Source organism: Rhopalosiphum maidis, chromosome 3, assembly GCF_003676215.2.
Source record: "Rhopalosiphum maidis isolate BTI-1 chromosome 3, ASM367621v3, whole genome shotgun sequence".
Lineage (NCBI taxonomy): Eukaryota > Metazoa > Arthropoda > Insecta > Hemiptera > Aphididae > Rhopalosiphum > Rhopalosiphum maidis.
In genome coordinates this window covers 2,706,186-2,721,262 of record NC_040879.1, presented here as the reverse complement: position 1 = coordinate 2,721,262, position 15,077 = coordinate 2,706,186, and the positions used below count along the sequence as shown (strand labels likewise).

Here is a 15,077-nt window from a genome sequence, read left to right as displayed (position 1 = left end):
CTTACCAACAATAATGATAATTGATTACATAACAAATTGATATACTTTAGTAGGTATTTTACTGTTTTAGCGATATCGATTGAACGGATTAGATCGATCTAAATTGTTAGGAGACCTAATTACGAGACCAGTGATTTTTTTTTTTTCAAGTGGCATTATATAGTTTCTGTCATTGATGGATGGTCTTTGAAACAGTCACCAGAATATTATATAAATACTATTTATTATTTAAATGATGTATTGGCATTGAAGTTTATTTAAAATAGTATATTTTTGAACACTGAAAATAACTGCGTGATGTTAGACAATTTTGTTTTTGTTCGACGAAGTATCGTGATAAATAATATTTAGAAACATTTTCTTCATTGGATAGAAGAACTTTAGAAGATATTTGTGAAACGTACTATGTCAGAAAGAAAAATGTAAGTTGTGAAAAACGTCCAGCATCAAAGTTTAGCAGAACAGAGAACACACTTCTTATTGAAATATTAAAATATAATATTTTCTACATTGAAACCCATGTATTTTCAGTAATTTATTAGTTAAAACTTTGAAATAACTTTTGAAAATGTATTCTCTTTCATTATTTAACGAATTAACCTCAATCCATGGTTAAAGAGAAGAATGTATAAAATACAATACTCGTTATCGTAGTGCGACTGAGAAACGTGGAAAAATAATTTTATCAATTAATAGCTAAGAAAAATATACAAAATTGGTAGCCTGTAGGTAAACATCTCACAGAATTAATTCTCAAATTAAAATCTAAAACATAATTACATTGTTTGTGATTAAATTGTTATAATGAAAAAATGAATAAAAAAAATGACGAACAATTAGTTATGGAAATTGATCGAAAGAAAAACTGAAAAACATATCTGGAAAATAAAATAAGTAATTAAGTATTTAATGGGTAAATATATTAAATTAAATAAATAGTACGTAATAATTGGTAAACATTTTGTAAATCAATACAATAAAAATAGATTCAAAAATATAATACATCGTTATATTTAAAACACTACTCTCTAATAATAATTTGTTTTAAAGAAACAAGATATAGATTAAATTTAAAAGTGAACAGTACGGGTATTTTTGAAAATACCATAAACAAATTTGACTTAAAAGTTATAATTTAATTAGGCGTTCTGAATGATGAATAAAAAAAAACCGTGGGATTTTCAATGTGAATTAATTTAAGTGAATACTCCGAAAATGTATTATTTATTTACATAACTTCTAGCACAGGTATAAAAAGTAAATAATTTGAGCAATACCTGCTAAAAAAAAAAAAAAATTATTTTGATAAACCACCACTTCTTAGAATAACTTGTAATCTTTTTTTTTAATTATGAAAAAGCGGTAAAAAAAAAACCATGATATTGCAGTAATAATGTGACGTGTTTCGACGAACGTAACCGTTCTCAGAAATGAGCTGAATTTATTAGTTTCATTTACAAAAATAAATGTTAAATTATTTTTTTTTTTCTCTCTTATATATCTTAATTAAAACGAACCGTATAAAAAGTAAGTATATTTCTTAAATGTATGAAGCTTTAATTATATACATATATATATCTTTAGAATTAATAAATACATAGTTGTTTGTGTGTGTTACATATAAACGATCTGATATTAAACTTAAAAGAAAAAATTTGAAAGAACTTTTTAGGAAAGAAGGCACCAAATTATGTTGTACATAAGGTATCGCTTCGCTCAGAATCTAAACACTGTGACTTTATATTTTAAATATTATCTTATAGAGATGCAAAAAAAAATTTTGTGGGATTTTTCATTAAACTTTCAAGTATTTTGACCCAGCGAATAATTTTTTTCGACAGATACCTATAGGAAATAAATTTAAAATGTGTTATGCCCGTAAATAACTTATAAACAGTTTAAAAATATTGAAAATCTAATTATATAATAAAAATAATTATTTATATTATGACTTGAAACATTTATTTTTATATATTTGTTAACCTACCTATATTATAAAAGTAACAGTAAAAATATTGTTTTCTTTAGATTAAGCATTAATGTAAACAGCTATTATTATTGAAGTTTTATAGTAAATACCGTTTATTATTAGCTCTAAATTTATGAATTAATTGTTTTGTGTTTGTAAATAATACAATGCTGTAAATTTACAATTTAGATAACTTTTTCAATGTCTCTTGACTATACTTATTCAAATTAAAATATTGTATTTACACTTTCACAATTATAATACCGAAATAAACTAATTAAAGTTGTATTTTTTCACACAAACTATAAATTTAACACAATCCACATTTACTGCGCCGTCGGAATTACATATATTATAATATATGTATTATGTATTATAAATTATTATCAATCAACAATTTATTATAAATGAGTAATATTTTATGATATGTATTTAAGAAATCGAAAGATTTTTTGTAAATAAAAAATTTGAATCATTTGTTTAATGACTATTTATTCACTATAATAAATAAAACATTATATATTACAACATAATAAATTGTAATACTTATTTTACATACATGAGTAAATACGTCATTTTTTACTTGCAATTCAACTTTGAACTTCAATAATATATTGCCGAAGTCATATACATAAACATATACTTATGGGTGGACGTGCTGTACGATTTCATCTTCTGCATAATCTATTTCATGATTTAACATTGATCAGATAAACACCAAACACTCATCAATATGTAAATAAATTATTATAAATACTAACATTATTAGCTTCGTTCGTTATCTCTATCACGTCTTTTCAATCGGTTCGCCACATATGGGGTGAATAGATCCGGATTATAGTCACGATTTGTTCCACGGAATATTGCACTCACTATCATTGCCACTAAAAATGTAACCATAAATCCCAGCACTATGTAGTACAGGTAACTAATTCGATATAAATAAAAATAACCGTCTTCATGAAGCATTCTAAAAAAAACAAATAATAAAAATTGAGCATCATCTTATACTCGCATAATATAGTAGTCTATCTGAAGTTTATTTGGCGGGATTGAATTGTTTTAATTCACTCTTGATATCTCCTTCCGAAAATTCTTATTCTTGTATAATATTATTCATTTTATATATTGTCAATAAATAAAATTAAATTAAAATTTAACAAAAAATGTTATTACAAATTATATACGATTATAAAACGTTCAAACTCACGGGGAATAATGCACCCATCACAATCACCAAATAATATTTCCTAATGGCTGATCGTTTATACTCGATGAGTAAATGCCAATATGTATATTATTATAATAACTATTCATAACATTTTAATGAGAAAACCAAAATGGATATTTCTCGATTAAATGCGAAGTTTTGAATGCAACTGTGATTTTTAACTTTCATATACAACTATTAAAGTCAATAATAATATAATTAAAATAATACGTCGTCATTACTCTTGATTTGACGACGAAAACTGGGTAGAACCTGAGTTATTAAATAGTGTACATGCATTTGTGAACGAAGGTAGATTTTCGACTGGAGGTTTAGGTCCACCAAATCCAATGATAAACGAAAAAGTCAAGCCAAATATTAGGCCGGTGAGCGCGCCCTGAAAATTTAAGATTTTATAATAAATGATAAATAAAAAAAAAAAATAAAATAATAATTATAAGAAAAAATTGAAATAATATTAAGAGTGTCTGAACAATCTATTTATTAAGGTTACAAATTCAGGCATTTTCTAGTTAAACAAAAGTCGTACAACAGATCGTATGAAAATAAAGCTCACGATTTCAACAAATAAAAACAAATTTATTGCAAGAATAATTATCATGCTTTGTAGAATAATTTATTTTTTCGCGTTTGAAAATGAAAAACTTAATTTAGTTTGCATTGGACTCTGTTTTTTCAATTCAATTTAAATAACTACAGAAACACATATTTAAAAACACTTAATAATTTGTGATATAATATATACAACTATTCCATTATTTTGTTTAAATAAAAGTTTGTAATCAGAATTGATAATAAATTGCTTGAAAAGTCGACTCGAATAGAAAATAATAATAATAATAATATCAAAATCTGAATGTTTCACAAGGCTATATAGGGAATTTTTATGTGAGTCAAATGTTTTTAAAATAAACTCATCGGCCCCGACGGCCTTATAGTAAAAATATTTAAAGTGGTGATTATCATATTATTATAATATTATTGTAATCAATTACTTTTTGGTTGATGTAGGGTAACAGTATTCCCAATGTAAACACAGCCATTACGGGCCCGCCGATTACTCCGAATATGGTCAACGCACTCTGAAGCACCGCGCCCATATATTTTGCCAAGAACGATAACGTAATGCAAACACCGCCGTACGTGAGGACTAAAATCTTCATAAGATACACTCGTTTTTTATCCGATATTTCCTGTTTTCTGAATGGCTGTTATACAAAACATATCATGTCGTTTAAAGTTCAAACTGTATCATACCGGACGTTTACATAATATTTTGTCTTAAATTCAATGAGAACAACCTTTATGTAATCTTCCATAGTGATTGCTGCCATCGAGTTGAGGATTGGCGATACAGAGCTCATTGCGGAAGAAAATATTCCGGCTATGAATAATCCGGTTAACCCGGGTATAGATCCCATAGTGTCCAACACGTATAACGGCATCAATTGATCACCGCTTGATATACGACCAGACCTTGGCAAAGAAAATAAATTTATTACGGTTACATTAATCATATTATTATGTGTATGTCTGATACTCTGCAGGTACATGATTTTAATGAAATTGTAATGCGGTTTTTATACCTAACGTCTTGTGTATAGTATATTGTGCAGTGTTGGCGAACGTATGAAAAACAAATATCTAAATATAACTTTTAGTGGAATGTATAACAAAAAAGGTAGGTTTGTTGGTAGGTGAACATTTCTAATATCTAATGTTATTATTATTATTTATTTTTTTGAAATAGAATAGAATATAAAAACTATTTTGTGAAAAATAATTTTTTTAATTATTGTACGGGCGGTGAATATCAAATTTCATAAAGCTCGAATTTAAAATACTCATGAAAAAATAATTTTACTTTTTTTGGTAAAATTCTTTTTATATGTATAGATTGATAACTAAGAATCCTGTATTAAAATTGGAAATGTTAGATATAAATATAAAAATGTTTTTACTTTTCCAGCTAAAAATTAATTTTTTAGTTTTTGCTATTTTTTTCTGTTTTTTTTTTTTATGAATACTGTCCAAATTCTAATATTTCAAACGCTTATAAAAAAAAAATATATATATATATATATATTCAGAATTATAGATCTTTGATATTTTTTAGTTGAGACATTAGCAAATTATTATGAGCTGTGCATTCAATTTTAAAGCATTTCTACACGTCGAATAATTTTTAATCGATATTTATAGAAAGTTTATAATCTTTCTTTCAGGTCAGAGCTAATGTAGTTTGGTAGGTATTATTAATTATGATCGAAGTCTATACACTGATTACAATGTCTACCGATAACATTATTGTCATTTGTTATATCACTATAATATATTATTATGTCCATTTCAACGTCTTAAAATACATTTCACAGTACACAATAATAATATGACCAATGTGTGTGAAATTGAATGTTTTTGATTAGAATTTGAACTATTAATGGTGATTTCGTGATGTGAATACAATGCTGAATGCACATATTATATATATATTAAGTACATATAATGATATAATCTACTGTTGTGTAGAATGCGGTTACTATGTTTGTAATAAAAACTTAAATATTTAATTACTTTATTGGATCACAGTCGTAATATTTGGAGAACATCGCTAGACCAGACAGACTTGTTAAAAGAGATATTACCACCACTAGCGGTAAGCTACACCACAGCGCAGTGACGGCAGTCTTATAGTCTTTCATAGTTAAAAACCTCTGTATTTGTGTTTGATTTACAGCATACAAAGAAATTTGAGTGAAGAACCCTCCAATTAGTATACTAAACCAACTATGCCTTACTGTTGGATCGATATCGAAACTGTAATAGATAAATATATAGATTATTTACATATATTTTCAAATTTATAATTTTAAAAATATAGATAATATGCCATGTGGAATGAGTTATTCGAAAATCAGGCTAATGAAATGGGAATTCAAGTTCAATTTATTGATATAATATGCAAATTGAATTGATTATTATTACTATATTATTAACTATTTAACTAGACCGTTTTAACAATAGTTAATTTTTTAAATAATTTAAAAAAAAATCCAGATAATTTTAACATTTTAATTTTTAAACTTACGTAAGATTACGTTTTGTAAACATTTAAAAAATTACAGTTTGATATAAAAATCATGGTTTTCAGTATCATTTACTGAGACTCGACATAAATATCCAAAAAATATTTTATCTGTATGTATAATATCATCAAATAAATGTGTGTTTACTTTCCAAAATTAATACGCCCATATTTATTGGAAATCTTCAAAATTTCTGATAGACCACCGGTTTCATACAAAGCAACCCCGACAACCGCAATTACCGACGCGTACATGAGAAGTGACTAGAATTAAGAAAACAATATCAAATAATATAATATAATGTATAAATATAAAGTTCTCTAATAAGTACCGAAAAGTGGTAACGGTAAGTATAATAACAAATCACAACTGTACAAAAATAATCGTGACGTTTACTTGTAATAAATCTGTTACGATGACTGCTTTTATTCCACCCATCGTGGAATAGAACACACACACCAATCCCACGAGTACAATGGAAGCAGACTGAGGTAGTCCGGTTACGGCTTCTAGAGTCAGTGCTGGGACGTACAATACGATCGCCATGTACAATATCATTTGTACGCTGAACGCTAAAGACGTAGTTACTCGCGTTAAACGTCCAAATCGTTTTTCTAAGTACTGCGAATGCCGAACAGTGTGGTGATATAATATTGTTATATTTTATTATTATATTATTTTAAAATGTATTTGTGGCTTATTACCTCGTACAGAGACAAGTTTCCGAGTTTGAAGAAAACCGGCAGATATAAGTAACCTATTACGGGAGTGGCAATCACGTATGAAACGACTATGACGGAAAACTGGGTACCGCGAGTATACACTTCTGAGCTCAAACCGAACATCGATATCGCAGTTATGAAACTGGCCATCAAAGAAAATGCCACCGGGAAAATACTCTGATTCTTATCGCCCAACATGTATTCCTGTAAACATGTCATTATAAAGTAACAAATAAGTAAAAAAAATATTAATAAGTTTTAATGATTTTTGTTAAATATATTAAAAATATACGACTTTAAATTATTTACATTTTTAAAATTTTGTAAAAAAAATAATATAATTTATTTTCAATAACAATAAAAATAATATTAGGTATGTCACATGGTTTATATTATACTTTTCAAAATGTATCAACAACCAAAATGTTGAAGGTTCCACTTATTTATAAGAAAAAAAATTCACATATTAATGAGTATTGACGTTAAAGCTAAACATATTAAAATAATTAACTACATTCAAAAAGCTTCAATACAAAAAAAAAATATGATTTATTTAGTTTCATTTTGATAGTTATGTGTTGATATGAATCTATAGGTAAATATAGTTTGAGTAATTCCAAACAGTCAACTTTCATTATTTTGAATTACTTATTAACTTTTTTGGAAATTTAATTATTCACGAAATATTAATTTATTCTATATATTTTTTGAAAATTTAAATAACAACTTATATTTTTAATTGAATAACCGAATGCAGATTAATTTTCTAAAAATATTCTTGAATTAATATCAGTTTAACGGCAGAAGTTAAGTGAAGTAAAGTAAATCTCCTAAGACTTTAAATATGTAGTTAAAAAAAAAATAGATAAACATAATAATATACTTGCAAATAAGTATGTTAGTTTTAGAAACGTTGATAAAAAATCATTCACTGAATAAAATAGCTTGAAAATGTATTACAAAGCTCTTCATAAGACTTTTACTTTTCAATTAATAAACATCGAAAATCTATAGGTAGTCGCAATATTTTTTTATAATCATCAAAGTTATAATTTTTTAAACTCAAAAGTTAGGACAACAATTATATATAATATAAATGATATAAAAATGTACTGTTATTATTAATAGAAATATACATTTATAATATAATATACTTAATAATACATACACAAGAATCATATCCAATATTAATTGTTTTCGTATGAATTATTAATCATTATTTAATTGAAATTCAACACTTTCATTACAACTCAATACAACGACAAGATACGCTGGACACCAACAATTATTATACAGCAGAGCGGGTTTCCTGATTTTTTAGATTCTTAGTGGAGCGATGAATGTATTGATTTTACAATAATGAGTTTTTTTTGTCTGCCTGTCATCACATTTGAGCGGTAAAATGATTTTTTATATTTATTGGGGTGGTGCCTAGTAGCAAATTGTATCTAGTTAGTACTAAGTAACCAAACGTAAAAAGTTCCTAAAAAATAATCTGGAGAAAAATAAATTTAGGAAAAATAAGAATAATTATTACGCTAGTTTAATTTTCGACAAAATCGTTTTGATTTTTTTGTGTAACTTATTAACGAAAACCACAGATACTTTGAACAAATGTTAATATTATAATCAATATTTACAGTAATATTTTTAAAACGTTTCGATTTTTTTTGAGCAATTTTCATTTTTTTTTCTAGAAATGTCGATTAAAAATTATTTGTTGGATAAAAATTCTTGAAAATGTATTAAAAAGCTCCAAATAATGCTTATTTTATCAATTTCTATTCATTATAGAATTTTAAAAATATTCTGACACTTTTTAAGCTATTTATAGGTATTAGACATTTTTGATTACTTTCACTTTTTTTTCTATAAATGTCAATAAAAAGTATTTGATAGATCAAAATTCTTGAATAATTAATATAAGATCTTCCATAAATTGGTATGAGTGTACAATTTTTAAAAATACACCGACACGATATTTTTAAATACTTTTGAACAAAATTATGTATTTTAACGATGAATGACAGTGTTAATTATTTTCTTATAAATCAAAACATTATTCGTGGGATCTTAAAACTCTTACATATATTATATTTTTATAAATTTTGCTATACGAAAAGAAATTTTTGATTTATTTCAAGATATTATCTAGCTTAACCATTTTACGGTATTTGCAGAACGTATGTATATGTATTATTATAATAACTACATATTAATCATAGTAATTATAATATAATAAATGCAATACATTCAGCAAAAATGTTGTTAACGTGTACTGTAATAATTCTAAAAGTAAAACAAATAGACTGATAGATTGATAGACTGATAGACTTCTCAGAATCGTTTTTTGTATTCAAATCTAACACACCCGTAACAGTTACCCACTCGTCGCCCAATGTACAGCGGAGCAATGCCCACTATACTTGCAGCCTAACTTTTTTTAATGTAATTTGAATATTTCAAGTTTTGTCCGTTGCGTATTACAAAAATTCCACCAGGACCGCTTGTGCTGACATATTTTATTTTTTGTCGCGGGAGAAGGGCTTATCAAAAACTAGTCGAAATATACGTATAGGTACGCAGGTCTCAGTGGTACGGCGTTATACCTAATAAAAATACAACGTATTCCGGGGGAAAAAATAAAACGAAAGCCGTCGATTTTGGCCTAACGTTGCGGATGAAAATAATTACCTGCGTAGTCTTTTGTTTGCCACCGGTAAATCGGTAGTACACGCCGATCGAGGCAGACATTATCAACATTATTCCGAACACGACGTAGTCGACAACACCCAGCGCCATGATGGTGAGAACGCGGTTACTGTTATTACACCGGTTTGAGGAATTATAATATTATCACGTTCGCGTCGTCGGAAACCCACATGGAAATAATTCGAATTGCCGCAGTAGTAGCGTTTTGTTTGATAGTGTCGTTTTGCATGGTGGGGCGTATTAAATTAACATGTTATTATCGGATAATTATATTCACTATTATTCCGTATATTTTATGAGCCGACGCGCGCGCGGAGTTGGGTTCCGACAGATTCGTTGACAATCGATCGGTTTATTTTTTACTACGAACGATTAATTGGATTATATGGCGTATAGAAACATTTAGTGTGCGTGTGTATGTGTGTGTGCGTGTTTCATTAAAAAAAAATATAGTATGTTAGCGAACGATTCACGTGTATACAGGGTCACATTATTCTATAGAAATTGTAAAAAAAAAAAAGAAAAAAAATATTTTGTACACAATATACTACGGACAATGGATATATATTTTTTAAATTCTAAATAAGTATTGTGCTAACTTGAATCGTATTCTTAGACGTGGACTGTGCATTTTAAACGTCACGACTAAGATAATTATAATAACTCGGTTAATTTATATTATATATATATATATATATGTATAATACATGTGTGCGAGATTTTTTTGTAAAAAAAAAGACGCCGCGCAGTAGTTTGTTATGAAACAAGTTCCTAGATGAAGGATAATAATATAAAGGATACAATTACGAAGGATTTATTAAAATAAAACATTTTTAAAAATGTACAAAGGAAAAGAGTACAAAGAGTTTCACGGTAAATATTTAAACTATACCTAAAGGAATTATTTTAATTATATTTAATCAATATTATTTAGTTCGGCGTTAGTTTAAATTACTTGGTAAAAATAAACCATCCTGTACGTATTTTATGTTTGCATAGTACATGATATGACGTATAGCTTCATACACTGAAAAAACATATAATTATTGCAATAAATACAGATAAGAAAAATTAACTTCTGTATTTCTGTCGAATAAACTGTTATGTATAAATAAACAGAAGATTAAAAACGATTTATGTTAACAGACTTGAAATCATATGTACAACTTAACAATCGATAGATTAGTTAGTTAATCATAATTATATAAGTATAATAATATCATCATAAATTAAGTATACTAACAAGAGCGTAATAATATGTTTTCATATAACCCGAAAATGTTTTTATTTTTACAGTCAAAATAAGCATAGTATACTGAACCCTACGTAGACATGAATTTTTAGCTGTGATCTGTGGTAATAAATACAAATAATACGAAAAATTCCCAAAAAACTTAAAATTACGGTGTAATTATGAATATTTTGTAACAGGTCTTTCTAGCTGAAAATATTTGTGAAAAATCAAATTCGGGAATGAATAACTTACGATTATTAATTACATAAAAAAAAAAAAACAATAAATTATTATGTCTGAAATAAATGTAAAAAACCTAAACAAACCGAGTTATGTCTTAAGATTCGTTGTAATTTCACAACTGTATTGGTAAATATTAATTTTACTTATTATACTGGTAATAGTAACAATAGTATAAAAAATAAAGTATATAATTACATTTTTAATTTAATATTTTGACTAAGACTAATTAACTTTTTGTTCAAAATTAATTGTTTTAGAAATTTAAACTATTATAAAAATATTCTGCTCTGAAGTATACAATTAAAACGGCAACTCAAAAATAAACAAATAAAAAATAAATAATACCTTAATACTTTTAGATAAATTAAATGTTAACACTTCTTAAATTAATCACTATGTTCATTTGGTGGCAGATAATTTCTAATACTCTAGTAATTTAAAACAATTTACAGACTGCAGTATAAATTAATTCTATTATAGAGTTTTTAATAACATCATAAAACATACTTGTAAGTATTAAATTAATTTGAAAATCTTCAACATTTGTAATCTTATTTTTGTTTTCAAATTAAGCACTATTGAAGTTATCTACTTAAAATTACTATTTAATAAAATTTTATATTAATCGTTTTTATCAGTCAGTAAACGGTTTATTATATTTATATAGTTATTAAAATAATTAACACTACATAATATTTAATGTGTCCTATAATGATAACCGAGAAATTATTTATCATTATTAACTATAAAGTCGTAATGAACATAGTATTTATTAAAACGGTTATATCCTTAATCCATCTGTTTTCCTTGTAGTTTATGAATCTTGATGATACGTTCCGGTGATTAAAACTTAATTTCACTCCAACTTCACGAGTTTTGTTTTAGTTAAATCGAACGTAAATGCGCAACGTTTCGAGGAACCACATACATATCCGTACTAAAATAATATTATTAATTTGAAATTGTAATTAAAATCACAACTTGCAACCAATCGCTGAATGGTTATATTATACAATATTGAATACGACGTCGGTTGTATACCGGAAATTCGTCGGAATCAGGCACCATTTAGTATACTCTCGGATACGGATGTATTCGTAATATTTTGCATTCATCAGCTTGTGTTGTGACGAAATTCATCAATATCAAACTATTATTATATATATATATATATATATATATATTATGAATTAATTAGAAAGTGACATTTTTAATGCAAAGATTAATATGTGGAGTGTGGCAATTTAAGAATAGAGTGCTATCCGAAAGGAACTAGACAATTTTTGTGATGGGTTGTGACATAGTAATTATGACCCGTCATTATTGACTTCAAAAGGTTATGCATAAACGATGACATTTTTTTTTTTATCTTTTTTCACGCTTACGTGATGTTTTAATTGGATACTATAGTATAACAATGTAGGATTTTAAATTTAATTTTAAGTTTATTGTCAAATTCCAAAAAACAAAAAAAACTTTGTTGAAACGTTTCAAATTGTTGAATGAAATGTACGGGAAGTATACCATGTCACGTAAGACGGTCGAGAGTTTTTGAGTGGTATAAAATGTTTAATGAGAAGTAGAAGGAGGTAAGAGATGAAAAGCATCCCGGAAGTTATAGAGAGTACAAACAACTAACAAAAACATCGATGACAATTAACAATATTTTTTGAAATTAACAACATTACTTGTTAATCGACGTCTATGAAAAGGCAACAATTTTACACATTAGATACGACTCGTATAAAATAATACATATATTTTACACGATGGTAATAATATTGTTATCATATATTTATGTATTACTCCACGAGTCGATTGATTTAAGCTGATTTTCATAACTCCGTGCACGAGAACTCTCTATATTTGTATACCTATATTTATTTATGTTTTTCAATACGAGTTATGTATAAAAAAATTTAAACAAACAAAATGTGCACACCTTCTATAAGCTAAAAACATGTTGGTAAGTGTAGTTCTTAAAATTAAGTTTGTAATACGGACAATATAATTAATACAACATATGTAATAATGAATATTTAAACTAATTTACACAGCATACAGTATGAATATATATTAACTAGATTTAAGAAATCATAATTCAATCGTAAATTTAAATTAACTTAATTATTCAAAAAATTCAGTTTTTAATTACTATACACCTAAATAATTAAATGGATGTCCTTGTGCGCTACAATTGATTTAAAAAAAAGTTTTTAACAGTTGTCAATTTAAGAACTTCGAGTGGTTCTCATGATCAACAGTAATCTATCGATATTTAAATTCCTATTTAGTTGTTTAGCTATCATAGCTTATGATAATAGCTGCTAAAAAAAAATATAAAATAAATACCTATGCTATCGTTATTTATTATTATATTCTACTATTTTGCTCGCGTTAACGATATTTTATTTTGACATTAAAAAAAAAAAAATGATTGGCTTAATATTTTTTGATCTCTCTTTCTGATCTTATACAGAATTGCTCGTTTTAAGCTCCGTTAAATGTAAATTATCAAGATTTTTAGCATAGTTATTTGGGCGGTGTAAAATAAATTTATAATGCAGGTCTAAAATGACATCGCACCATAATAACTATATTATTTTCGTAGAATAATGGCGACCCTATATAAACAACAAAGTATTCATTTTTCGTGAACTAACAAATCCCTGTGTGAGCATCTCTTTAAAATGCAAAATTTGTAAACTTCTATCTTAGTATACACGCCTACGCGGTGTTACGAAGGTACTGTGAAATTTTTAAGTCTCTGGCTATCATATTGTTTTTGGCTGTATGATGATTATAAAATTCAAGGAAGCAGTCAGTGTGGAATTCATTATTTTATTATAATATACACATATTATACAATATGTACATTAAGTACTTATAATATTGTCATACTATTGAATAATAAATTGTTTATAAATTGTAAATTTAAGAATTTTTCTAGAATTATTTTAGTGGGGATGATAATTAATTTAAAATGTTTATAAACTGCATGTGGCAGCGGTAATTTGAATTAAATGATTCGCATAATATTATTATTAATTTATTTTGATGATGACAAAAACGACAATTAATTTTGATTGGATTATTGATAGGAACATATCATGATTTGCGGAATAATATGGGTATGACGGGTGGTATACATTTAGTGAGCTTTTTTCAGTGTTTCTTATCTCGAGTATGTTATAGTACAATATCAAAACGTTCACGATATAATATTATTTCAAAACCACTGGTAACTTTCTCAAGACCCTAATATAATAATATACTTGAATAATCAGTTTTTTATTTTTATATATTTTATAATACTATGTTTATACGATAGTGTACTCATGGAATTGCACAATGACAAGATATTCCGTTTCCAGATAATCTTAAACTAATAAACTATATAAAATAAAATAAAAATTCAATGTATGTGAGATCAATAATATTTATAGGTATAACTACTATGATCTCGCAAGTCACAGCTATTTAGTTAGTAAACATTGATTATTTTATTTCTATAAGCAATGAATCGCAATCACTGACACGGTTAAGAGAAATTGACCTTTTGTGATTGACATTAAGTATTCTTCAGCCGCTTAACACTTTTAAAATTATGTTTATTTTATAGATTGTAGTTTCTGAATAGTCATACAGACGTTCGTATAACCAACATAATAAGGTAATAACAATCCATGAATTTGAAATAATTTTTCATTTATGTCAATTATTAGTCACATACTTTCGTTCTAAATAATTTAATCAACATAACTAACTTCATTAACTTTATGTTACTCATAAATTCATGACATTTTTATACACAAGATGATCAAGTTAAAGTTGTACTCGTAGATATTTTTTTCTATCCTCTTCTCTTACAATCCTGCAA

General features: G+C 26.3%; 2 protein-coding genes across 2 annotated transcripts in view; one reads left to right on the top strand and one right to left on the bottom strand.

The window, feature by feature from the left end:
- Positions 1-15,077, top strand: part of LOC113559828 (ALK tyrosine kinase receptor-like) — a 296,724-nt gene that overhangs the window by 183,766 nt on the left and 97,881 nt on the right. The window lies entirely within an intron of this gene.
- Positions 2,442-9,912, bottom strand: LOC113559829 (putative sodium-dependent multivitamin transporter). The gene is made up of 10 exons (XM_026965596.2): positions 9,703-9,912; positions 6,991-7,212; positions 6,683-6,907; positions 6,434-6,549; positions 5,775-6,017; positions 4,502-4,676; positions 4,196-4,408; positions 3,422-3,576; positions 2,731-2,939; positions 2,442-2,653 (listed from the first exon to the last, which is right to left on the bottom strand). The coding sequence occupies exons 1-9, from the start codon at positions 9,808-9,810 to the stop codon at positions 2,735-2,737; spliced, it is 1,662 nt and encodes a 553-aa protein (XP_026821397.1). The 5' UTR covers positions 9,811-9,912; the 3' UTR covers positions 2,442-2,653; positions 2,731-2,734.

Excerpts from the sequence above, each read along its gene's own strand:
- LOC113559829 (XM_026965596.2), bottom strand. The coding sequence starts at position 9,810 with ATGGCGCTGGGTGTTGTCGACTACGTCGTGTTCGGAATAATGTTGATA. Across the intron at positions 6,018-6,433 it reads GGGCGTATTAATTTTGGAAA|TTTCGATATCGATCCAACAG; the intron begins GTAAACACACAT and ends TATCTATTACAG. Across the intron at positions 4,409-4,501 it reads CTATGGAAGATTACATAAAG|CCATTCAGAAAACAGGAAAT; the intron begins GTTGTTCTCATT and ends TTTGTATAACAG.